At 43.5% G+C, this 26,727-nt stretch overlaps 1 protein-coding gene across 24 annotated transcripts in view; it reads left to right on the top strand.

The window, feature by feature from the left end:
* Positions 1–26,727, top strand: part of Nrxn3 (neurexin 3) — a 1,575,536-nt gene that overhangs the window by 84,498 nt on the left and 1,464,311 nt on the right. For all 24 annotated transcript variants that reach the window (XR_015004497.2, XR_015004496.2, XM_048449344.3 and 21 more), the window contains exon 3: positions 20,183–20,200. Coding sequence is in view for 22 of the 24 variants with exons in the window: in XM_048449344.3 (XP_048305301.1) it covers positions 20,183–20,200 (18 nt within the window). In the remaining 2 variants the exon portion in view is untranslated. The remainder of the gene's footprint in view (positions 1–20,182; positions 20,201–26,727) is intronic.

The raw sequence follows: 26,727 nt of genomic DNA, 5'->3' as shown, positions 1-26,727 counted from the left end.
GCCTTGTTTAGAATTTTTTTTCTAGCGTCAGGTACCTACTCTTGAGGGTATCCGCTCAATGTTTTACACCTTCTCCTGAAACTAGAAGTGGTATTCCTCTACTTTCTGTGGTCCTTGTGGGCTGAAAGATCAGAGGCTTTCCCTTGCTAGGGATGTTGGAAGGCCCGGCTCAGCTAGCAGTATAAGTACTGGTAATTAATACACTTGTGGTTGCTTTATCTCTGCCCAGGGGTGGGGTGCTTGGATAGGAAGCAAAATGCTTCTTAAGGAAGTAGAGGCGGAATCCAGGCTGCCTGTTTGCCTCCCTCCTCCCATGTCTGACTCTCTGGGGCTGGGAGTCGGGGCTGTGCCCATGTTCCAAATGCTTGCTCGGCAGCGTAGGTTTCCAGGGATTTCAGGACACAGGAATTTTCACCCAGCTGTGTTGTGTGTTGCTGTTCAGCAATCTGAAGTTGCTTATCCAGCGTAAGTCAGAATGGGGAGCCTAGGGAGGGGAGGGACGCCTTCTAACATTTTTCTAAGCAGAAAAAAAAAGATTGAGGTGTTAGGGACCCAGCTGGTGTGTGAGTGCAACCAAGAAATGCAGCCTACGTAGGCATACGTGCTCACATAAACCCCCTCATTGAGGTTTTGAGGTGTGATTTGATTGGGACTCCATCCTGTTTCAATGAGTATTTACTAGTAGGCCAACTGTGTAGCTGGTGAGGCACTGAAGTTCAGAGTGGTGAGCAAATGATGGGTTCAAACTGCCTCATGGATACTCTGAAGGCAGAATGAAGATGGGTCTCTGTGGCCCAGGGCTCCCTTTGTGTGCCTGGCATAAAAAAGACTAAAATTCAAGGGTATGGCCAAGATACTACAAAGCTTTCCTGGGTTCACTGTCCTCGTACTAGGAGCTTCCCTAGCCAGGGAGGATCAGGAGTGTATCTTAAAGAATCAGGATGAAGATAGAGCTATGCTCAGCACCTGCTCCGTGATGGCTCCTGAGTGGCTCTCTATTGTGAGTTGGGTTTCACCAAAGTCTTATCAACTGCTTATTGGGATAAATTTAGTGTATGTGATGGTTAGCTAATTCTCAGGAAGCACTTACTACACGTTGCGGACTGGTCTAGGTACATGTGTTAATGAGATCTTTTCATTCTTCAGTCACCCTTACCGTCGGGTTGGTTACCTGGTTTTACAGATGAAGAGACTGGGGTTGAAGAGGGCAAGCCAGTTTATCTGCTCATGGAAAGAACTTAGACAATAACTTAGACTTAGGGAGAACTCTCCCTATTCCTCCGATTCAGTTTGGCATTGAACAATGGTTTCCACGATTATCAAACCCAACCCTTTCCTGGTTAGCCTAACTGGTGAGTCTCTGATTTTCAGGGTACTCCCTGTATCACTGACTGGCTTCTAAACTCCCTCCTCGCTTCCTTTACAATTCAACCGATGTTTGCTCTGCTGTGACATGACTCGGTTATGTGTAAGTGGTTTGCAGGCTGCCGTGGGTTCCCTACCCTTTCTAGGGCTGTGGGCCATAGACATCTAGAGTTGGAATTCCATGTTATTTGCATCTCTCTCTCTCTTTTAAATTAAACCATGCATTTTCTCTGCTCCCCTCCCTTTCTCCCTTCTTCCTTCTCTTGTGACTCCCACAGTCCCAATTCACTCAGGAGATCTTGTCTTTTTCTCCTTCCTATATAGATCACATAAGACTCTCTCAGGGTCCTCTTCATTGTCTAGGTTCTCTGGGGTTGTAGACTGTAGGCTGTTTTTTCTTTGCTTTATGTCTAAAAGTCTCTTATGAGTGAGTACATATTATGTTTGTCTTTCTGGGTCTGGGTTACCTCACTCAGTATATATTTTTTTCTAGATCCATCCATTTGCCTGCAATTTCAAGATGTGATTATTTTTTTCTGCTGTGTAGTACTCTATTGTGTAAATGTACCACATTTTCTTTGTCCGTTCTTCAGTTGAGGGGCATCTAGATTGTTGCCAGGTCATGACTTTTATAAATAATGTTACTATGAACTATTTGCATCTTTTTAAACCCAGGAAATCCTCCACTACCCCCAGTCATTTTGTTGTAGATGTTTGGCACTATATCCCAGTTTTTCAAACTTTAATGACAGTTTTTAGCTATATTAAATTATAAAAGTTTTATTTTAATTCATACAGGCCCCATAAATGAGCATTTTATTACCTTAACGTCTTCTGAGCATCACAGTTCATCTTTTTAAATCAGTTGTTACATTTGTCCTTTGACAACACACACATGTGCGTTCACACACACACACACACACACACACACACACACTTTACATTCAGGTTAACGTCACTCTAATCCTTTTTTTTTAACTCCTTCCCATTATTATCACCCCCACCTCTGTATTAAACTTATCCCTTCATTTATATCTTTTTCTCTTATTTTGTTTTGTGACCCATGGGTTTCACCAGGGCCATTTATGTGACCATGATAACTATCCCTTGGCACACGGTGGGCTCATTAGTGGATAGACAGCTGAAGGCAATGGCTCCAGAACCTCGGCGGGGAAGGGTAGGCCATGTGGGTTCTCTAATCTATGGTGGTTGACTGTTGATAGGCTCAGTCTTGTGCAGAACCATCTTACATAGCTGCTCCTGCTGTCAGATTACGAACGTATTGAGTATATAATGCCCAGAAGATAGGATCCCCTAGCTCTTTTCCCTGTATTAGGGTACTTACTTGTATTTATTTTCATTTATCTCTAGCAAATACATATCTTTGCCCTTGCTATTCACTGTGAAGAGAAAGGTATATTTAAGACTGAGAATAACATTTGTCTTTTGGTATAAATATAAGTATTTAGAAGATAGCCACTATGTCAATTTAGCTAAACAACATTAGTAAGTTCCCTCCTCAGGCATAAGACCTCCTGAGCCTGGGATTTCTAAGCTAGGATTACAGCATTAGGCCTGGATTTCCTCTGTGGAGCAGGCCTCAAAGTCAGTCAGAGAGTGCTTGAAACATGGAGGGAGGGCACGGTTGTTCCCACAATGCCCTGCCACTGTTGTGCCTGTAAATACAGCCTGCCTGGCCAATTGGCATTGTAGGTCAGAGAGCTCTCAATAGAGTGAGATGAAAATACAGCTGCCTTTTCTTACTTGGCTGCCTACTTTGTACCTTTCGGAATTATGAAAGCTGTACACAGAGGAGAAAGCTTCCATCTCAGGTCCAGGCTGATTTCCCTATAACATGCATGGCAGGTATAGAGTGCTTTCAACCATAAATTTTTCCAACCAGTTCTGAGGGGCGTTTGAGAGAATTGATAAGAGCATGGATTGTTTTAAGGGTTTTGGGGTAGTCTCCATGACCAACAACACATTAGGAGGTGTCCCACACGCATCCCTGGGAGTTTTGTTTAATAATCCAGGAGTGTCATAAGCAGCATGATTCAGCTGTGCAGGCTCTCACCTTGCTAATTCTCAGTTTGAAGGTTCGCTTACAAAGTAGTAGATTTCCATGCGGCTTTTCCAAGCTCGTTGTATGAAACTGGGTTCTAAAGAGGGTAGGTGATTTGCCTTGATATGTCTTAAGGACTACAAGCAAAACCTGGGTATCACCTTTGCTGCATTACACCAAAGGAAAGGTATATGGTTAAGGAGAAGTCATTGGTGCTACGGAAATCGTGTTGCCGAGCCCAATCAGTAGTGACCCAACAGACTTGGTGTGTATTTGCCCTGAGTTTACACATGCAACGCGCACTTGTGACTATAAAAAGCATGTTGCTATGGAAAACATAAGCTAAACTAGTAAATCTAGAACTTATCGCCTGAGTGTTTGAGGCGGGAAGAGTGACTGAGGGGAGAGTAGAAAGAGGAGAGTGGGGTGGTGGCATCTGAAGATGGAGCGCCGTCTGCCTCCACTGTCATGTGCTCGACTTCAGAACAAGGCTGACAGGAACTATGTCTCTCCCTTTCACTTATCTGCTTAGAATATGGTTTGTGGGTAATGATGGGTGGAAGGCTGAATGGCTGGATGACAGGAGCAGTGTAAGGGAGACTCATCAGTGGGATAGGCTGGGGCAATTGGCTTTGTCTGGAAGCGGGGATACATAGAACTCAGAATCTGGAAGGCAGGGACTTAAAGGAAACATTGTTGTGGAGAAGGTGACGATGGAAGCTACAGTGAATGTCATCGGCTGCCAGCCTAAAGCCACGCTATCCTCAAATAGCTGCATAGCAAGACTCCCACCTACAGCCTAGAGATCAGCCAAAACCGTTAGCCCAACAGCTGCCTTTTCTTCCTGGTGTTCAAGTTCTAGTTCCTTCCCAGTCAGACCCTCCCACCTAGCGCAGGAGGAGAAATCAGCTGGTACCCTGATCAGTCCACACACTCTAGCTATTGTTGCTAAGGGTGTTTGTGTTTCAGAATATTGACAGAGGTCTTAGCTTGGGGATCATATCTGAGGCTGGGGAATCAGCTTCTTTGCCAAGGGCGCTTCCTGAGTTTTAAGCTAACATTTCCTGACTTAGTAGGTTGTAGGCACTGTGGATAACTTTACTGTTTATTCCACATTTTCTAAATGAGGAGACCAAAGCACAAAAGACTCCCCAGTCTACCCTCCAACCAGTAGGACTCAGACAGCCACTACAGTGAGGGATAGCCATCCTCCATAGACACAAGAAAAAGAAGCACCAGGCAGTGTTGTTTCGTGATACCATATTCAACTTTTTACAGCTCCAACACTGTGCTGTTTTTCTTTGGGTTGGTAAAAATTCCTTTTCTTTTTAAGATACAGGGTACCAAAGTGTCAGGTATGTGCATTTGTTTTTCTGGGTAAAATTAGAACTCATTAGCCTCCATTAGTTTCTGGAATTGCTTTATACTGCATTGAGTGTTCAATAGCTAAACAGTAGTGGTTAGCTAAGAACCATGGCTGTCGGTGGTAGCTGCTTCCCATGCATGTTCTTACCAGAAAGAATGTAATTGTATTTATTCCCCCTTTATTCAGAACTTTTATCAGAAAATAAAAACCTGCAGCTAGGCATGACCTCTGGAAGCACATAATTTATTTTTATTCAGCATTTATCAAGATGTTTTGATTGCATAGTTCAATTCTGAGAGTTTTTACCTTTACATCACCATAGTCAGCATTAGAGCAAGCCTAGGATACATTTATCAAGGGGCCATTTTTTTTTCTGAACAACCAAAGTAGGCTTCATGCAATTCCTAACTCTATTTTTCCCAAGTTTTGATAAACCATTTCTTATTATTCCAGTTCATTTTTACTTTACTGAATTATTTTTTAGCAAGGTCAGTTTTGCTTCAACATGTGTTCTATTATAAAGATATAATTCATTGATCAGTTATTTGTGTGTGTGCCTGTAGGATTTTAGCTAGATAACTTTTGTATAACTTCCAGAATGTTCTTTCACAGCCATTATTTCTACCATATTGCAGTTTTCTCAGGTCAGATTTGCAGGTCTGTATTTTATCAAGAATGTTTCATTCCCCCTAATTTTTGGTAAATAACACATTTCACCATGTGCATTTTTAGCTGATGACAGTTTTATTTTGTGCTTTTTCTTTCTTCCTCCTTGACAGGTATACACACACACACACACACACACACACACACACACACACACTTTTTTTTGCAGTTGGAAGAACCACATTCTCTTCTTGTTTTATGAAAGTCAGTCTTTCTTCCTGATGGGTTCTCTTGAGGGATCAAAATATCCTGTATTGTTTATTGAGATAGGAGATTCAGAAGGATTACATACCCACTGAAGGTCATATATAAAGTGAAAGCCATGCGCTTCAAAACCAACTCAGAATATAGTCCCTCGTGTTTGTAATAAGAATGTAAAGCCAGGGTAATCTTTGGGGGGGGTAACCTTACACTCCCAACTTCTCTTTGAAACTATCACTTAGTTCCTACCAATCTGACCTCCCTCAGAATTAGAATCTAGGGCCATAGTTCCAAGCCCCTTGGCTTCTCTCTACTTCCTAGCTAGACCAGCCTTCAGCCCCATGTGCACGGGGCGGAGGGGAGGGGTGACATGATTTACAAACAAGCAGGACCAAAAAAGGAAAAGTCCTCTGGTGGAAAAAGAAGGTCAGTGGCAGAGATGGGGAGGGGAGGGAGTCCTGGCCTTTCTCTTCCATCTTGTCTGCATCCTGGCCTGCCGCTGTCAGGTCAGCAGCCTGTGGTGATATTGGGAACCAACATCTGTGTCTGTGTCGTGGGGTGGGGGAGGAGAGCAGGGCAATGCCGAGGCACAAAGTGTTTTTATGAGGAGGCCTGTAACCTAAGAGCTGTCTGTTTCCCAGTCGCTCGGGACTCCCCTCTCTGAATGTATTTGTCCAGATTACTCTGAGGGGGATAGTGCTGTTGTCTAATAGTGGCTTCAGATTTATCAAGGGATTTGTTTGATTAATTCCAAAGCATGGAACAGCAGAGAGATTAGAGTTCAGCCTGTGGGGAGGGCCCACATCCTCCTCGCTCTTCTAGTACGAGGGAGGCTTTCCTTTCTTCCTGGGTGTCCTAACTGTTCAAGCTCTAGCATTTAGGAACTTGCCATGGGGCAGTTTAAAACACTGTCCACTGATAAGATGCACGAGCAGGTGTCCACAGATACTGGTAATTCCCCGGTCTGTCCTGCGCTCTCTCTAATAAAGGTCAGAGATTTGGCTTGCTTTCCTTTCCTGAATGATTTTCCCATAGCCTTCCCCCAGTGCCTGGGTCAATGCCCTGGAGCCTGGCTGTGGAATGATGGGAAAATCAGTGAGCTGGGAGGCAGATGACCTGAATTCTAGCTCAGATATGTAGACTTTAGGTCACCCTTTTCGGTTTGTGCTCTCTCTTCTTGGCCTCACAGTATTTTCTACCATGCAATGGCAATACTCATAATTACTGTTCATGACTTGATTATCAGGCCGTTTTGGGTGTTTTCCGCAGTTAGACTCTAAGCCTCAAGAGCACAAGTCTTGTATTTATTTACTTTGGTCATCTGCTACCACCCTTGTGCATTGCCCACTGTTACTGGGGCATGGATAATGTGCAAGGAACAGGCGTCAATGAGGTGAATTTGAAAACAGAAACAGAAAGGATGACTCCTGGCATGTGGCTCCCACCTATAAGCCCAGCATCCAGGAGGTTGAGGCAGGAGAATTGTAGAAAATTTGAGGCTAGGTTGACCTACAGATTATAACATTGCCTTGGAAACCAAACAAACAAATAAAAACCCAAGAAACAATGGATTTTTAAGACATCCCAAGACTCTTCCTCTTCAGAAATTCTGTTTTTCTTTTATTCACTCAGAAATAGAGCCCACTTGGTAGTATTGTCTTATACCACTTTAATTATAATACCACAGCTGTTACAAGATAAGAAAGAGGGATGGTTAATAATAATGATGATGAGAACTATCAAAAGCATGTGATATTCCTTTTAGGGACTTTCCTTCCTCTTACTTGGAAGTCATATGTCTGCCTGGCTCTCTGAACTCTCGTGGGGAGGGCCTGTTAGAGCCCCCACTGAGCCACGTTTTAATGGGATAGGGACTTTGCCCAGGGGTTCCAGAGCATCACCACCTTTTCCTTGACAAAGGGGGTGGGAGGAATGAGCAGCCTTGCTCATTGTATGAAAATGAGAATGAAGCAGTGTGTGGTGAGGTTAATAAAGAAAAACAGAAGGACTAACGTTGGGTCTACCAGGGTTGCGCTAAGATGGGGACAGATCACCAAAAGTCTAATAAATCAGAAGAAACTTTATTCCGGAAAAAAAATAAAAATTAAAAAAATAAATCTCCATGGGACACAAAAAGCTTATCAACTAGCTGAGACCACAACCAGAGATGGATTTGTAAGGCTGTCGCAAAGGCCAGTTTCTGAACTCCTCCTTTTGTAGCAAGCATTAGGCAATAACAAAAGAAGTTTTACAATCTCAAGATAAAACTCAGATACAAACTGCCCTTCTTTGCAATTTCCATTCACGGAGTTAGTTTTTCAGTTAAAGCAGTGTTTGTATTTAGTCCATTATTTTTCTCTGCCATTCCTCGATATAGCATTTGCCAAGGCTCTGCCCCTCCCCTGACACTGCTAGTTTTGCATAGCAGGGAAGAGTAGGGGACAATATAAAACCAGAGAGTCAAAAGTCACGTACACCCCATCATTTAAAAGTTAACTCAGCTCACATCAATTCCTGGTCATGAGTGGCCGGGAAGGGGGGTATCTAAAAGCTGGTCCTCAGTTTGCAGAGCCACCCTGAGTGTGCAGAGGGCCGCTCCAGCCTTGCAATACAGCTATGGGTTGTAAAGCGAGTAACCCACTGATAATAGTTAATCCTTAAACTGCTGAGAAAGCTGCTGACAGTCTGCTCTCATTCTCCTAGGCTTACAACCTTATATTTCTTTTTATTTCTACATCCTTATTTCTGGAATCCACATCTCTGTGTTCTTATTCTTGGACTCTTCATTAACAGAACAGGGCCTTTGGGGAGGGCTTTTTACTTGCCTTTAGGCTTCTTTGGGTGACTAGAAACTCATTCTCTCACTCATTCTCTCTCTAGTAGTAGAGAGCTACTACTAGAAGCTCTCTGTGGACAGCTTTCAGTTGAATGGTAACTTGAGGCAAAATCATTTTTTAAGCCAATGCAGACTCTACGAGTCAATCCTCATCGTCCTTCTATCCCAAGCCCACATGTAGTTTCAAACTGTTCCTTTCACACTATCTCAGGCTCTTATGAGTCAAATAGAAGGGAAGTGATATCTATTGAGCCAGCCAGGTAGCTAGGCATTTTGTATGTGTAAGCCTCTTCGGACATACTGGAAAACTCGGAAATGGATACCGTGATCAGGTCGCAGAAGTTAAGTCGCCTCCTGAAGATCATATAATGATTAGACACATTGACATTCGAGCTCCAACCTTTCTTTACACTCCATGTCTCCCAGGGAGTCTGATCCTCCGAGGTGTCAGTTGATCAGCGGCCAGTTATGGTAAAATGTTCTTATAAAGGGCTCCTCTCTACTTAATTGTTGCTGTCTTTCCTCCAAGGGCCACTTTCATGTTTCTGTAGCAGGAGTTTGAAGCATGCTCTGTCAACCCTAAATCCCCCACTACCTTTAAGTACAGTAATAGATGGCCTTGAACAGCCACTCTGTGGGCCGCAAGTGCTGTCTTGGTTTGTTAGATGCACTGCTAATGGTATTCAGGGTATTCTTTTTGAGTCTCTAGTGCCTAAGTTGGTGTGTGGCATGCAGTAAGTGGCTGGTGAGTGTTAGCTATCTCAAATTGAACCAGATACAAAGTTCACCTTGAAAACAAAGATGGGATGGGGGAAAAGGCTGGTGGTGAAGTTTAAGCCTTACAGCAGTTTTGAAAACCTCGAAGCCAGTCTTTCTTAAATTCCCTCTGTGATAAGTAGGTGTTTTATTCCAGCAAGTGTCTAGTATTCCAAAAATAGACATCACATATGACCAGTAGGACAGTATCCTTTTTGGATGTCACAGTGTAACAAGTGTGTACTCTTACAGGTAGAGTTTCCCGAAGTTTAAGCTACTTGATTACATTTTAAAAATTCAGTGCCTTCTAAATTTATTGGACCACAGACATCATACCCTATTTTTTCTATCCCCAAGAAATCCATATTCACTTTTGGCTTGGTGCTGTATTTTTATAAAATTCATTTTTGGATTTGTTACCCACAGCTTGCCTTCTTTCTCTGAAATATGGATCCCATGATCACACACTGTGGCAGATAGCATGAATATTCCAATTTATACTATGCTTGGGAATATTTAATGACCATTAGTTATTTTCATCCACTACTCATGGAAAGTCTATGTTAGTTTTCTGAAAATTGTCTCCTTGAGTTGGGTGGTTAGGCTAGAGTAGGAAAGAATAATCAGGATGATATGCTGGACGGAAAGGACTTTAGTTTCAGAGAAATTGAGTTTCAATCTAAGGAAGTTACGCAGACTTAAGGAAGTGAACTTCCTTGACATGAAAGAAGTGTAAACAATAAGCTATACCAGTAAGTGTTAGTGAGGTCATATGAAGTCATACAGTCCTACCTCAGGTAGTAAGTGTACAATGCAAGAGTCCTGTTAGGGAAGTTGCTTGTTCATTTCCCAGTTGCCCAGACTCCCGAGATAATCACACAGAAATCTGTATTAACTGCAATACAGTTTGGTCAATAGCTTAGGGGCATTTCTGGCTAACTCTTATATCTTAAATTAACCCATTTCTATTAATCTGTGTATTGCCACGTGGCTGTGGCTTACTGGCAAGATTCTGGTGTGTCTGTCTCCTGCAGGAAGCTACATGGCTTCTCATTGACTCTGCCTTCTTTCTCCCAGCATTCAGTTTAGTTTTCTTGCCTAGCTCTATTCTTCTCAGCCACTGGCAGAAAGAGCTTTATTTATTAACCAATTAAAGCAACACATAGACAGAAGAACTTCTCATACCAGAGGCCTTCTGTAGTATAAGAATATCTGCAATTGTCTTCTGGGGGTGTGTATTTTAAACTTTTATTTAATGACCCCCCCACTGTATTTAGGGAGTTAATGAATCATCTAGCTAGCATAGTGGCAAATAAAGAATTGATACTTGATTTGTATTTTTGGACTGAAAAAATGAATCACACAACACTTTGATGTTTATGAGGTACATCCACATTTATAATTTAATTCATGTAGGAGGAGGCTTTTAGTTAGTTCCTGGCTGCTTAGCTCTGAAATAATCACACAGAAACTGTATTAATTAAATCACGGCTTGGCCCATTAGCTCTAGCTTCTTATTGGCTAACTCTTACATACTAATTTAGCCCATTTCTAGTAATCTGTGTATTGCCACGAGGCTGTGGCTTACTGGGAAAATTTCCAGTGTCTATCTCCAGTGGGGCTACATGGCTTCTCTCTCGACTCTGGCCTTCTTTCTCCCAGCATGCAGTTTAGTTTTCCCCACCTATCTCTGCTCTACCCTATCACAGGCTCAAAGCAGTTACTTATTAATCAATGGTAATCACAGTACCCAGAGGGAAATCCCACATCCCAATCACACCTCACAGCAACCTGGTCATGTAATAGTGATCTTAGTTCCTTTAATTATGGGAATGGAAAATGTGGTTTAGCGGGACTGAGTAGCCTAAGGTCACATAGCTGATATGAGGCTGGAGAACCAGGTGTCCAAACCAGATTTCTACAAGTAAAATGCCATTTCCATACACTCTAAGGGAATTCTGACATATACCAAAACATAGGTGAACCTTGAGAGTATTGTGTTAAATGAAGCAAAACAAGCACAGAAGGATGACTACTGCAAGGGTCTACTTACATGAGGATTCTATCGTGAAGATGGGGAGTTTGGGTTTCATAAAGAGATGCTGGACATGGATAGTGGTGAGATTTATATATCACTATAAATAATGCAATGCATCTAAATTATGTATTTAAAAATAGAGGCTTGGAATGTGGCTAGGCAGAACATCTTACTGATAATGGGTTCAGTTTTCAATACTGCAAAAAAAAAATCAGGCTAAAATGTTGGGTTTTATGTATTACGTATTTTACCGCAACTTTTGAAAGTTAAGGAAACAAAGCGCCAGGGGCTTTGACTTCAAGCCCAGAGCCGATGCACCCAGTGTCCCCTGAAGTAGAGCACCAGGATACCTCCATTCCACAGTACTTAATCACAAGGTCTGTAGAATGCCCTCTGCTGAAACTTTGGGAATACCATATGCTTCTTCTAAAACAGTCTTCCAACTGGCATGAATTCCAAGGATGCAGAATCTTTTCAGAGAGCCACGATTCTTAGAAAGAAGGCAGGTCCCTCCCCTACTCACCCCCAAAGGAATCACTGGGTTGAAGTAATACAGTAATTACGATAACCAGTGTGGATTAGTGCTTTCTGTGTGCAAGGAACCTTGCTCAGTGCTTTGAACACATCAGCTCCTTATGAGCCTCCCACCAGTCCTAGGTAAGGGAACTGTTGCCACTTGCACACGGGGATGTTAGGATCAGAGAGGCCAGTTAGCACGCTTGCGTGAACATGTGTGGAAGAGTCAGGATTTTCATCCATGTCTGCTTGAATCTAGAAGCTGCCACAGATGCTCTCTGTGTCGCAAGAGACAGAGGAACTCACAAAGCCTCTGTCTAGAGAGTTTTCCATCACAGTGCTTGATGAATTTCCTTCCTACGATGCATTTCTCTCGCTCCGACCAGATGAGGGACATCTTCTCATTTAGGTCAACACCTTTCTGGATTTCCTACTGTTCCTTAAGGCTCCTCTCTCTGGTGGGTCATACTGGAATTGGCGGGGGAGGGGGCGACTCTTGTTTATTTCCTCAGGAAATTGGCTTATGAAGCCTGGTCCTTGGATTTATCCACTGCCTGTGAGGGCTTTTCCAAAGCGCCTGTCCCATTGGGTGAGAGACTGCTATAACTGTACACTTTGTGGCCTAAGGTGGGGAAGTGTTATTCTGCTAGAGATGTCTTTTGCCTGAAGGCTTAAGCAGGTCAATAGAAGCTCCATGTGTCACTTTCAGTGTAGCAGGAATGTGCCAATAAGCCAGCAGAGACCTTAGTAAGTCCAATCAGTGTTTCCCGAATGTTTACTATGTGCCTGGCTTTGCGCTGAACACTTTCTATGGATCATCTCCCTTCATCCTCCCAACAGTCATATAAATTAGGGACAGTCAGTTCTCGTATAATGCTTGTTTTGAAAATGCAAATTTGTTCCAGTGCAATTGATATATTAGGGAACACTTTGAGCATAGTAATTTTCATCTGATTATACATGATTTTGTTCAGGAGAAGCACTAGGTGCTGTTAGCTGATCTGAGCTCAGCAAACAAACTTCAGGTGAACTCCCAAAACATGCTCACCTCAACCCCAAGCCAATAGCTTTATTTCCCATGTGTGATGTGAGTCCCAGCTCATATGTGATAGGACAACTTCTTCCACAGTTGCAAGTGACTCTTTCTACCACTTCTCAGCCATTCACACGGTCCCTACTTTCAAATGTTCCATATTTCTTGGGTTCTTACATATTTCCTAACATGCCTGAAACTGGCTCTTACTTTTGATTATGTACCACTAATAAAGTTTTTGATTAGTGTACCCTAACTCTAGTTTCTTGTGAGCCTGTAGATTTTACTTTGTGACCGAGGAATGCAAAGATGGTTCCAACAAACCCAACTATGCTGTTACTATTTCCTTATAGTAGAAAAAGAATTTGGAACTAAGAAATTTGTCAAAATAGTTTTCAATGAAGTAGTAAATTCATAACTCAAACAGATTATCTTACATCTATAGTTATACTCAGAATCTCCAAGACATTAACAGGAGGTGGCTCTGCTTGTCATATACATATATATATATATATATATATATATATATATATATATATATATATATATGTATATCCTGCTGAGTGACTTATCTTGTCAGCCAAACTCTCAGTCTTCAAACCAGAGCTCCTACAGGTGCATCAAGGCCCCTGAAGGTGTTTGGGTACAGCAGTGACCTCAGCCGTAAAGGTGCCCTTTGGGACCCTTCCTGTTTTTTTCCCTGCTCCCCACACTATTGTTACCTCTGAGGCTGCCTGGCACCCACTCGCCACTACTTGCTGCTTTGTCTTCAGATCTAAAGTTACTATCATCAGTGAACAAAATCATGTAACACTGGAGCTGGGGACTCAATAATAGATAAATGGGCTCTCATTTCAAGGATGAAGTTAACAGGTCTGCCCTGTGTTTGGGGAGGCTGCATAAAGCTCAGCCTGCAAGAGCTTCCTTGCTGCTGGAAGATCACGTTAGGACTTAGCAAAAAGAAATATTTCTATGTATGTGTGTTCTGGGAGGAAGAACAGCCTTAGACTTATTCTTCCTCAAGAATTGGGGATGAGATACGCCAGTGGCGAGGTGGAATCTTTGCTTTGATTTTCTTCCTGATGTGTGATCTGATATAATAATACTCAATAGAAGGCCAACAGATATCTGTTCTGATGTTTGAGAGCTTGTGAAAGAACACTCATGAAAGCCAATAACCAGCCTCTCTTTTCTCTACCTCTGGTGCCATGAAGGTCCTGATGTACGTTTGCAGGGGATGCCCAGCCATTGGAAATCTGCAGCTCTGTAGACAGCTTCTTTTGGCAACTTTTTAAAAAAATGTATGTATGTGTGTGGGGGGGGGCATGCACATGTGTGTGTGTGTGTGTGTGTGTGTGTGTGTGTATGCTTGTGTGTATGCATGTGTGTGGAGGACAGAGGTCAATACTGGGTGTTGTTCTTCACATGCTAGCCATCTTGTTTTGTGAGACAGGGTCTCCCACTGGGACCTGAAACTCTCCAGTTAGTCCAGACTGGTTGACCAGCAAGCTCCAGCAATCTATTACCATGCCTGGATTTTTGTGCAGATTCTGAGAGTCCAACTCTATTACTTGTACTGATATGGTGAATACTTTACCTATGAAACTACTGCCTCCAGCCCTTGCCACTTCTTAACAACAGGGCATGCATGTAACCATAGGCTTGTCTGCTTTTGGAGAATGGTTCTTCTGAAGAAACCCATGTGGATTTTGGTTATTGGGCAACGGATTCTGGGTATTCTATAGGACCTGGGTAGGTGGATCCCGGCTTCAGAAGTAACACAGGGCTTCCAGGATCAGGGCTCTCGTTGTTCCGGTTAGGTTGAGTCTTAACTGCTTCCCTCGCCCTGGCTAATGCCTATTTGTCTCTGAGTTGGCCAGTAATTTTACCTCATTAGTATCTTCCTGGGTCAATTGTTTTCTGTCTTTCTTTGAGCTCTTTATTCATAAAGTCTGAGCCTTGTCTGATGTATTCTGAGGCTGAGAGTTTTTAGTAACAATAATGTATCCCATTTCGGTCTCAGTTTCCTAACCTGTAAAATGGAATGAACAGTGCTCCTTCCTGATAGGCTTGTGGCAAGCATGAAATGAAATGGTACACTTAAAGCACATGGCACAGTGCCCAGAACACCGAAAATGCTGTATACGCATAAACTCTATGTTGTTTGCTGTTGCTTTTATCTTATTCTCTTCTTATAGGCACCTTCTTTTGGAGGTAACGCTGCCATCATGGTAAATGTCAATGGCTAGGTTGCCAGGCTCTAGGATCTGGTTCTTAGACTGTGTGACTTAAGGCTCATAGCTTAGTTACCTAAACTTTTCTGTCCATCACTCCCTTAGCTGGGTGTGACAGCAGCTCCCACTTCTTAATGTACTTGTTGTCAAGTACCTGGGCCCTGGAAATACCCAGGCAATATTAGCTGGCAATTTAATTTCCTTCATGTAGGAAAAGATAAGCATCGTGTATATATTACCAGAAACCCTTTTTGAGGCCACACAGTGAGAAAACCAGACTGGGGTGTGACCACAGGTGTATTTAGCTTCTGTCTTGATGTTCCTATTTCTGAAGCTAGTAAACCCAGTGTTTCTTCTGCCAGGGCCTGGAGTCCATATGTGGGGAAGCAGCCTTGGTCTCCATAACGTATTCATTGAAACACATACGTAAATAGTGTGTATCATTGTTTTTTCTTGTTTTGTATAGGTGTGTATGGTGTGCGTGCCTATATGTCTATATAGCTGAGCGTGTTTGTAGAGGCCAGAGGGCAACTTGAGTGTTGATCCTGTTGGAGACAGGATCGCCTTATCATTTCCCGCCGCCTATGCCCGCCCAGCCAACCTGCAAGCTTCCAGGGACTCTTCCATCTCTGCCTTCCGTCTCACCCTAGAAGAACTGAGATTGCTGAGATGATGTGTTCCTGGTGTCTGGCTTTTTACATGGGTTCTGGGGATTTGAACTCAGGTCCTCACCCTTGTACTGTGAGTACTTAATCTGCTAAGCCATCTCCTTAGCCTTGTATCCGTTTTTAGGTGAATAAAAAATGCAGGCAAATTGTCAAAGCAGGGGCCACCAACAACAGGATGAAGCAGTCTGTTCACCAGAGCCACATTTTCTCAGCCTCCGTCTGCTGTTTTATTTTCTCACACCGCTGGGCCTGTAGTTTTCCAGAGTGCCACTGCATTCAAATCTATATTCTATTTTCTCTCCTAGAAAATAGGTCAGACTCGAGGCAGAGTTCACCAGGTGGTGTCCCCTGAGGTTTGGCTGAGGCTGTCCTTCAGGAGTCTGTGTATCCGACGCCATGCTTCCCAAACCTCTCCTAGGGGTGTGAGAAGGTATGGGAGAAGATAGTAGTCCAAAGGAATTTTAGACTCTCAGCTCTTGACGTGATCTATAGTCCAAATGGAGGGTGAGGTGAGAGGTAGCTTTCCCAGGGAGGGCACGTCTCCAAGTGTAGCAGTGGCAAGTGGAGGGTCCTTTCTTTTCTGCTTTACTTAGAAGCCCCCCTTCCCCCAACAAATTGCTTCCTTTGAACTGATGCTTGAAGGCGTTGTTGGGCATGCTTTTGGCATCCGTGAGTGCTGGTGGAGATGCCCCGATTTACTCCTTCTCTGCTTGTGAGGCTGAAGAGAGTGGACGAAGTGTGGTAGTGGAGTTCAAATCCTTCTCTTTTTCTGCATCCCCTGGATGAAGTAGGGAAGTCCTGAGGGAGGTGGCCTCAGACCAGGTCAGGAATAGTTTCCAACAGGGTTCCTTCAGCCCTGAATACCTTTGGAGCATCTGTGACCTGCTTAAGACTGCATGTGAGTTACAGGCGAGCTGGGAGGAAAGCCGCAGGGGAAGGAAGCTGGTTCTAGACCCCTTGTCCTCTCAGGAGTACGAACCAGCAGAGTGAGTCCTGCCTGCAGCCTTTCCACGTACCGTTTTCTTGCCTGGACAGATTGCATCAAGTATATAAAATACTCATTGTCTTTGGGTATCAGCCCAGATATAACATTATTTCCTCCGAAATGCTCCTTTAACAATCTTTTCTGACATAGGGACTCCTGCTGTCATTTATCTTGTTTCTTCTTTCTTCATGATATTGATCATTATGTCATATCACATTGTACATGTATGTTACATGTATTGTTCACATCTCCCATCTAAAACCCAAGGGTATTTCCTGTTTTATTCATTCATTGCTTGTATCTTCCATGTAGAGAGTGTGGTCTGGCCTATAATTGGCACTCCGTTAATATGTATTGAATGTGAATACAGGATTTCCATGGATACAGTTCACTAAGATAGATACTATGAGGATCTCTATTTATAGGAGAGGCGATTGAGGCTCAGAAATGCGGAGGCAGTTGCCTGTGGATGGATGACAGAGTTTGGATTTGATTCTAGGCCAGCTAACCTTCCCCGATCCTGCGAAGAGGCCCTGTGCTCTCTTGTGTTGACCCCATTGCCAAGTATGGAGGCAGTGTGTCTATCGTAACAAAGATGGAGGCTAGTGTTATTTCCTAATAATTCCAGTGAAATTCCCTTGGAAGACTCTCATTGGCTGGATCTGGGTCACATGTGTGTTCTTGAGTGAATTATGGGTCCAGAAGATAGACTATTCCCACAATCTGGAGCCACCAGGCTTCTAGAACAAGGGTAAGGTCATCTTTACCAGTCGTATTAATTAAAAGTGGAAAAGGGGGTTCCCAAGAAGAGAGCTGGGGTTGTTACAGTAGAGAAAATATAGATGCAGCCAGTTTCTCACTCTCTCCCAGTAGACATCCTCTCAACTCTCCCATAGCCCCAAGGGACCCCTTCTTCTCACCCCCTGCCTCTGTCACATCTATGTATCTATCTATGTATCTATGTATCTATCTATGTATCTATTTATGTATCTATCTATCTATTATTCATTTACTGGTTAAAGGACTTTTAAGGGTGTCATTGTTGCCCTTCTGAGATGAGAAGAGATACTGTATTTTTATGTATGGGATTGCAACTATACTGAGTTAAAGTATGAGGGGGTGAAACAGTAGAAGTAATCATGAAATTTGTTTCAACCTCAGCTCCTGCTCACTCCAGATTCCAGCCCCTTCTCACCTCACTTGGCACTGATGAATGGGGTGAGGGATGGATGGTGGGTGGGCTTGGAGCTTTCATACTGGCACATAAGCAGAAGCATTGAACCTGAGTCACAGGCTTCCTTCCTGTGGTCTCCCCGTGTTTCCAGGGAGCCATCTGGTCAATAAATGCTGGCAATCCTGTCTGTGGTGATTCCAAACAATACAATCAGAGCCACTACTGTTTATACAGGGCTTGCCTGACGCTAAGTGCTTTGCAAGCTTTTAAAGTCTCCTAACACCCCCATGGGGGAGGTTCTATTCCCATTTTTATAGCTGAGGAAGATGAATTAGGGAGAAGCTCAGGGATTGGCCTAAGGCTGCAGAGCATGCTGGGATGTGAGCTCGCACCTGTCTCTCTCCAAGTTTAGGATTGTAATCACAGTGCTAAAGTGGGCACCTAACTGACATCTAAAGACCACTGGGGTTCCAAGGGATCCCGTCTCACTGTGTCTTGGAACCCTCACAGACTGTGTATGAACAACAATGTTGACATTCTCACCGTGGATATCCTGTTTAATTAAGGGGTATTTTAATGAGACCCCTATTCTAGGCAATCCGTCAGTCACCGTTAATGGCGTCACTTAGCTATTCATGTAGCAGCCTTTTCCTACCCACCTCTTCTATTTTACCTCTTCCCCTCACTCATCCCTCCACCCCTAAACCTAACTTACCAGAAAACCTGAAAGGGGGCTTGTCTAAGGAATGATTCAGAGTTCTCAAGATGTGTCTTGGAGCATATATAGCTTCCAGGAATTGCAAGGCACACACTGGGTGAATCCTCAGCTGTTGATCTGACTATGGCCCTCCCAAATGCTAGGGCACAGTGGGTCTGGTGACAGCCTTGGTATTCCTGGGGTAAAATCCTAAGGATACACTGTACAAATCTGGTTGCAGGTATTTCATTATTGGCATGGAGAAGGTTACCTGTCTTGTCCTGACAGCAGATTAAAGTCACAGAGGATTAATGGTGATATTCATGGGTTACCTGGGGGAATTCCCACCTGTCTTTTCTGTCGCTTAAGGATACTTTCTTTAGCCTACAAATTAAACCATATCTTATATGTCTTGAGAGATCTTGGCTTTCGTTGAATGAATGTTGAACTTAATAGGACTCAGAGATGGAAGATTATTTTCTGAGTTCTGTCTCTGAGCTGGCTGTGCAAACCTGGAACAACCTATCAGTCCCTTTCCCTTTCATCCTAACACAACAGCAACAACAAGCAATAGCAAACTAGACAAACCTAAGGTCTTCCCTGATCCATTTCTAGTATCCATCTAAGCGTACCCATCCAGGATTTCCTGATGGCCATGGGTTTCCCAGTCAGCCTCTTGCTGCCTCAGCTTCAGTTAATGCTGCTAAACTGGGTTTTGAACAGTGCCTCGGGCCATTTTCTCTTAGCTTTCCCCAGCACAATCCTGCTTCCCATCTGAGGGTGGGAGGATGAAGGAGACATCCCCTCGTTGAGGAAGATGATGGGAGTGAACTGTTCCGTGTGTTTTAAAAGTTCACTGGCTTAATTCATGTGTTAATCTTCCCAGAGCTCTGTGTTCAATTGTGGCTGACAGAAGTGATTTGTACCAGGTCGTTCTTGTCATTAGTGACGGGGTGAAAAGCAAGGAGAAAGATGATGGGTGCAGGGAAGCAGGGTTTCCGTTTCTATGGCGAATGTTTGGGTCACACAATCTCAAGCACACGTTGTTGTCTGTGATGAAGAATGGTCACTGTGTTTTGCCACCTTCCGTCCTTCTGCCCTCCATGCTAACAAACGCTGCAGCTTGCGCTTTCTTAATGTTGATGTCTCTTTTTCTTCCTCAAGGGAGTGGTTAATTCGTCTTTCTCTCTGCTGGGAAACCTCACTTGACTTTGTGTCCAGTGTTTGGTATCTGGAAAGGAGGAGGATTTGCGTGGGTGTCAGTGTGCAGAAACCAACCAGAATATTTTAACCAATATTCTTATAGTATTCTAGGTTGCTTGGCTCTCTGGAGCCCTATCTGATTCCAGGACGATGTCTTTCCGGACAGATGCGCGGCTTACCTCTTTTGCTACATGCACAGTGAAAAGGGAGCTTGATTCCTTGGCTTGCATGGGTGGATTTTGGGTGAAGGTAGGAATGTGGGGGCTTGCATGGCCTTTGAACTCATGCAAGAACACACGGTGTTGTGTGTGGGTGCACTTCTAACACACTTCTTCGTTTCTCTCTCCTCTCCTTTTCCCTTGCTTTGAAATTGCTGCCACAGATGTCAGTCAAGGTCCAGGTGAGTCTTTGCTCGCACAGCTGTTGTGGGAATTTGCCTTCTGCTAAACTGTGCATGGTGTGATTCTGACTGACCCCCTTTCCAGGGATTAGAAAACATCTTAGTATGTTGCATTTTCACTGATTTTTGGTTTAGAAGAAGAAATGCCTTGAAGTAAGGTTTTTTTTTTTTTTTTTTGCTGGCTTTGAAGAACTATTTTAAAACCAACGGAATGTGTTTCCCTGGCTTAAGTGATTGCTTCCTTATGAATTCTGTGTGAATCAAAGGAGTGGAAAATTAACATTTTTGGAAAATATTTTTAAAAGAATCTTAGCTGCGTGTTATCCAATGCAATGAATACTTTTGTCTTGTTTTAGAGCTCTCACTTCCTGTGGTTAAAAGCTGACAATATTACCTATTCAACCCAGAAATTATATGGGTAAAGGAAGGTTTCTTTCTTCTAAGAAATTCCGTTTTTTCTACAATGATATTGATAATATTCTATTTATTAACCAATTATGCAAGTAATACATGTTCACTATAAAAAGATCTAAACGAGGGTTTGATTGGATTTTGTTAATAGAAACATGGAAGGCCCATCTTCATGATAATGGTACACTTCTATTAAAAGTGCATGCTCGCCCAGAGTCCTACTTTTAAGCCTTGTGTGTGGGCATTTACATATATGTACCTATACAAGACCATAATAGAGGACCTGATTGTTCATGGGTAAGAAATTTGAGGTGATTTGGAATGACTTTACATCTATTCTGAACTAGTTAGGACTCTGAGTTAAGAAGAACAGTTACTTACAGACAGGACGGGAGACCATCTTTGATAGTTTCGTGTTTACTTACTTAGTCCTTTTTACAGTTAACCCTTAGAGAGCAAATATAAGATCAGTATTGCTATATACAATTTAAAGTACATGAAATCTAGGGTCTGAGAGGCTAAGTAGTCTTGCCAAAGGTCATAGAACACATCAATGTTAGCAATGAACTCTAAAACCAATTCACACTTTAATGGTGCATTCTGGAGTCATTGCTGAAAATTCGCAATGAGTGGAGATCTTGTAAGTATTCCCTAAAGAGATGACTGCCCACTTGTTTGTTTGTGTGGAGAGGTAATTTGACTTTTACTGTCATCTCTGTCTCCAAACGAATATATCCTTTATTGTTCTTGGATACCTAAAATAATCATGCATACTTTGGTAGGGATTTTCTGATCATTGTTATATGTGGGATTATACAATGTAAGAGTACAATATAGTTATTATTATCAAATACAGAGGACACTTTTGTACTTTTTCTGCCTATTCTTCATCTTTCTTTGAAATACAGCATGGACAACCTTTCCTCAGGAATATCACCAGAGCTGGAGGCATACTTGCTCTGTAAAGCACTTGCTGTGTGAACATGAGGACCTGAGTTCTAACCCCAGACCCCAGATTTAAAAGTCATTTTTGGTGCAGGGATGTACTTTGTGACCTTCGCACTGGAGAGGTGAAGGCCAGCAGCTCCCTGGGGATACCTAGCACATCAGCCTAGACTTATTGGTTGGTTCTAGGCCAGGAAAGTGCAGTCTAAAAAATAAAAATAAAAGAACATCTCCTGAATAATGAATAACGAAGCTTGTCTTCTGGCCCCCATACATATATACACATGTAGACATGCACCTGCACGTAAGTGAACGCATACATATATACAAACAATTAAATTCATTCTTTTTATTAAAAAAGATTTTAATTCAGTCATTCAATCAACAAATAAGTGTTATCAGGGACTGTGGATAAAATGATAAACAGGAGACAACCCCTGGTTTCATGTACTTCTATTCTAAATGGGTATACATCTGTATAGGTGCATATATGCAGGTATCCACATTACATGGGTGTATTACTGTATATTATAGCACGTGGTGACTGTTCAGTGGTATGCAGAAAGTGGAGTCTTGTAAAGGAGAAGTCACTAATTTATAGAGCGTGGACAGGGGAAGCCTCTCTGGTAGCAGAATGTTTAATCGTAGGAACTAAGATCAAGGGACTAAGATCAAGACCTCAGGTCTTGTTTGCCATCTGACTGATGGCAGAGATGTTTCCAAAGGTGGTACACTGTTCTACCCAGCAATGAATAAACTTAAAGCTCAACCTACTTTTCTCTCCCCCAGCCTGTGTTCATGAAGGAATCCCTTTTCTGATTCTCACAAGGTCACCATATTGGTCCTTGTGTAGAAGAAAATGGTAGAGGGGACCAGAGGTCTCCTTTGATCTCTTCAAAGGGATGGAGGTCTATGACTGCCCTTTCTTTAGGTAATAGCAACTGTTAATGCCCCCTTCCCTGAAACATCTCTATTTAATGATCATTATCTCATTCTATTTCCTTAATAACCTTCTGAGGTATGTAGTCTGAGCCCCATTTTATTGCTGATTAAGTGGGGGTCCATGGAGGTTAAGGGATGTGCTGTACTCAGTTATGGAATAGCAGGACCAAGAAGGGATTCTAGCCTAAGTCTAAATGTTGTGACCTTCACTTTGCCCTTGAAGTATCTAGGGATGATTGCTAATCCCGTCACTCCTCCAGCTCCTTTATTTTGTTATGGTTTCTAAGGCTGAAGAAAACCCTTGGTTTAGATCCTTCAGTTGTGGCCATGGATACGGAAGGATCTGGCCTGTGCAGGCCAGGTCTGCTGAAGGTTAGTGAGTAGCCTTCCACCGTCTCTCAGTTCCTGGCCAAGCAATCTGGAGCCAACAGTCTTGTGCTCTGACATCTGAAGCCTTTAGTGGCTCTCTGATCCCCCCTCCCTGCCCCAGGAAGACATATTGGGGATTTCATGAGCTAATGTAATGGTTTACCCAGAGGCCGCTAGAAGACTATAAAAGGGATGATTGATTAATTGGTGAATTTCATATGCTAAGCACATTGGTTGGAAATAATTCCACTGTAGAATGTAGTTTGAGATCAGACTTGTGGGGAAAGCCTTTCCCAGAGTTCCCGAGGCAGGCTGGGGACTCCTGACACTGAGTCCTGGATACCTGGATCAAAAGAGCAGGCAAGTTCCACCGGACAGCAACAGGGGGCAAGTCCAAAGCCTCTCACCCTAAGCTAGGCAAAGGGATTCAGGATAATAAAAGCAAACAGCAAACCTTTCAGTACCACCTGCAGATCTTGGGAAGATGGCTGAGCGTTCTCCTGCATCTTCGTGTTAACTCCTCCTGGTGGGCATTACTATCACCACAAGCTAGAAGCCTTGGGGAGCTCCAGTGATAGGCCAGTGGTCACCTCCTGACAGTGGCTAGACCAGAACCTTAGAATTCAGATGCCAGCAGAGTCTTGCTCTTGTTCTTTCAAAGCCCACATTTCCATAGTGGTCCTGTGGGCCAGCATCATGTCTTACTTGTGTCTGTACTACTGTATCTGCGCAGAGTACAAAGCACATAGAGCCTAGTAAGGGTTTGTTGAACCGGACTGATCATAAGCATTAGGGCCTATCTGGCTCTATAGGATCCTGAGACACAGGAGAGCGTAAGGGGTGTGTTACTCAAGGAACACAGACATTGCAGTTAAGGAAAGTGAAGCTTCCATAAGGGAAGGGCCCTCTCCAAAGATGTGCAACACACGTATTTTCCGGAAGGGACACTGTTAGGTCTTTTTATCTGCTTTTGCTCACTGGGATTTATCACTGGTCTCCCTGGATAGCTTATGAGGAGGCAGTGCCATCCCTTTTCTGCCCTCAACCCTCTACCCATTTCTGAATGTTCCAGAACTCTCTGCTAGGAGAGGGAGTAGGCACTTGGGATGTGAAGAGAGGGGCTAGTAGTGGGAAGAGCCCCGCTTTCTACACCCCACTCTTGGCACCCCTCACTCCTGCCTAAGGGTTGTTTGTGATGCTCCCTGTCAGCCTCTCCCCTCAGAATGGATAATTTCTCAGGCTCTGCCTGCTGATTAGAGCTGGAATTTAAATGAATAACGGTGACCTTGTGGATGTGCCCTAGTTATTCACAGGCCCAGTGAGGAAATAGGCTTCTTGCTCTGTCCGTCAGGGCTCAGGCAAGCACAGGAGGAGGGGCTGCTGTCTGCAGGGGCCCCTTAGCCTGATCTCCTGCTTCCAAAAGAACTAACCGTGTCGCTTCCATTGTCTGCTGACTCTTGACCTCATTGCCTTTCCACTCCAATGTAAGTCAGCCCCAAGACCTAGTTAGCCGTCCGCGCATTGCCTTGTCTCCAGGGAGTCACTCGGTCCAGCTGAGGGATGCTGATGTGAACCTGTGGTTGGGAGACAGCATACAACATGTGTGGCTCAAACTTAAGGACACAAAGGGGAAGCTGTGGAGGCCCCGTGTGTGGCAACAGGACCAGCATTACTGGCGTTTCAAAGAATTCAGTATAGAAGCAGATGCTCAGAGCCCACCTAAAGATACGGAGGCAGAATCATCTTTTTATCAAAGGCCCAAAGTGTCAATGAATTAACCTGTGACCAACATTGGCATTGGACTTGGTCTCTTTTCCCTTTCAGACCACCTGGGTTGTCTGTACTGAGGAAGCTGCGGTGCACCTTGCTGAAGCCTCAGTCCTCACCTCTTAGAATGCACGCTGCATGGGCCACCTGCTTGGTCTGGCTCATAGGAGGAGCAGGATAGAGGAGATTAGGGTTGGGAAATAGTGAGAGTCCATCCACCCCTGAGTGGTCTCTGTTGACCACTTTTCTGTACAGCAGCTTAGGTCCTGCAGGGGAGACAGCGTGGGCTGGAGTAGGTTTGGCAAACATCGCGGAGAAGCTTGACATTTTGCAGTGGTTAAGAACCATCTAAAGTATAATTGGCATCAGAAAACCTTTGTGACGTTTGGCTTCTGCTGTTCATAAAATTTTTATCTGAGCACAGCTATGCTCACTCCCCTCGTACTATCTGGGCTGCTTGTGAGCTACGAAGCCTGAACTGAGTAAATCTAAAATAGCATCTGTCCCTTTAAGGAAAGGCTTGGACACCTTGGGTTACATAAAGCCCAGACTCTGAGTCAGATGCTGGGACTGACCTCTTGACTCTACTAAAGCAATCTACCCTGTTCACATTACTTTACCTTTGTGGGCTCCACTTTCTGGTCTGTAAAATGGGGATAATGAGGATGCTTAACTCATGCTTAGCTTTACAAACAGTTCTGCATGTAGGCTTAGAACACAGTTACACGGTAAGCAATGTGCAGCCATTGCTATACTAAGTCTCATTTGATCTTTGCAATAAGAGTTTCTGTTTCATAGATGAAGATTTACAAAGGCTAAAAAGCCTAAACTCAAGTAAACAGCATCTACTTTGCTTTTATCTTGCTCTCTTGAATGTTCAGAGGTATGCCCCTGTGTCCGATGTAGACCCTCTCCACACATACAGATGCCCCCACCCCCTGCTACACTCCTCTCTTTTGGGTCTTGATCTTCATGCTTCTAGTCTAGAGGTGTCTTTAGATTCTGTGTATTGCCATCAAACATAACAGGATCACAGTAAAGGAGGACAAAGGGACTCATGTGTCAGGTCCCTACCACGTTACAGATGAAGAACCCTGGACTCCAAGATACTAGGTCCTTTGCTCGAGGTCAGAAAGAGATATGGTAGACTCCAGGATTCAATTCACATCTAAGATTCCCTCTGCACAATTGCTGCTTTATCCAAGAGTTGTGTACACTTGTCTAAGAATGTAGCCTTCCAGGGTAACAGGTCTCTTCCCTTGAATGTGAAGGATTTGAGTCAGAGGAGCTCTTAGGCTCTGTCCATTGTGAGTGCTTATGACCAGATCATTTGGCTGAGACACTGGAGAACTTAAAGAATCTCTTCCTATCACCAAGACTAACAGTCTATGCCTTCAGTTCAACTGGAACCATATTTTGTCTCTTCTTTCCCATTCTTTTGAATAATAATCCCTCTTAATTTTTCTCTTATTACCTCCCTACAAAAAACGCTTGACATTTATTCATCTTGTATTTTGAGCCAAGCGCTGAAATGCTAAGTTTTGCATGCGTTATTTAATTCTTTAGACACCCCCAGAAGGTAGATTCTTCCACTAGGTGTATATTATCCCATGAACAAGCTGACTCAAGTTTGTAAAGCAACCACTAATAGTGCATTAAAAGTTGGCAGAACACATCATAAGGTCTTGTCTCTATGGTCATGGGGACACCTTGAAGGGAATTCCACCAAGGTATACATGCCACAAAGTTGGCTCCTGCTTATTATGGTGTGTTCTTAGCTTAGAAGGGTGCCAGCGCATGGCAGACACACCACAAATTCTTCCTGAGAGAATGAACAGTGTGCAGGACTCATTCCATAGTTTTTCCCCATGGTTTGATGGAGGTCAACTTTTCATTAGGAGTCGCCATAAGACAGAACTAATTTTTATCCAGTGGTCTTCTTAGGCCCGGCTTGGTGGGAGATCCAGGTTACAGAGAAATCCACCACTGCAGTGTGCAATTAGATTGTAAGGAAAATTTGGCTGGGCCAACAATGCTTACTTCCCAATACAGGCCTGGGAAGACCCTCCCATAGCTCTATGTGATGAGTATAT

Source organism: Myodes glareolus, chromosome 11 (assembly GCF_982192425.1).
Source record: "Myodes glareolus chromosome 11, mMyoGla1.1, whole genome shotgun sequence".
Taxonomy (NCBI): Eukaryota; Metazoa; Chordata; class Mammalia; order Rodentia; family Cricetidae; genus Myodes; species Myodes glareolus.
Note: the sequence above shows the minus strand (reverse complement) of the source record. Positions and strands in the feature narration are given on the sequence as shown.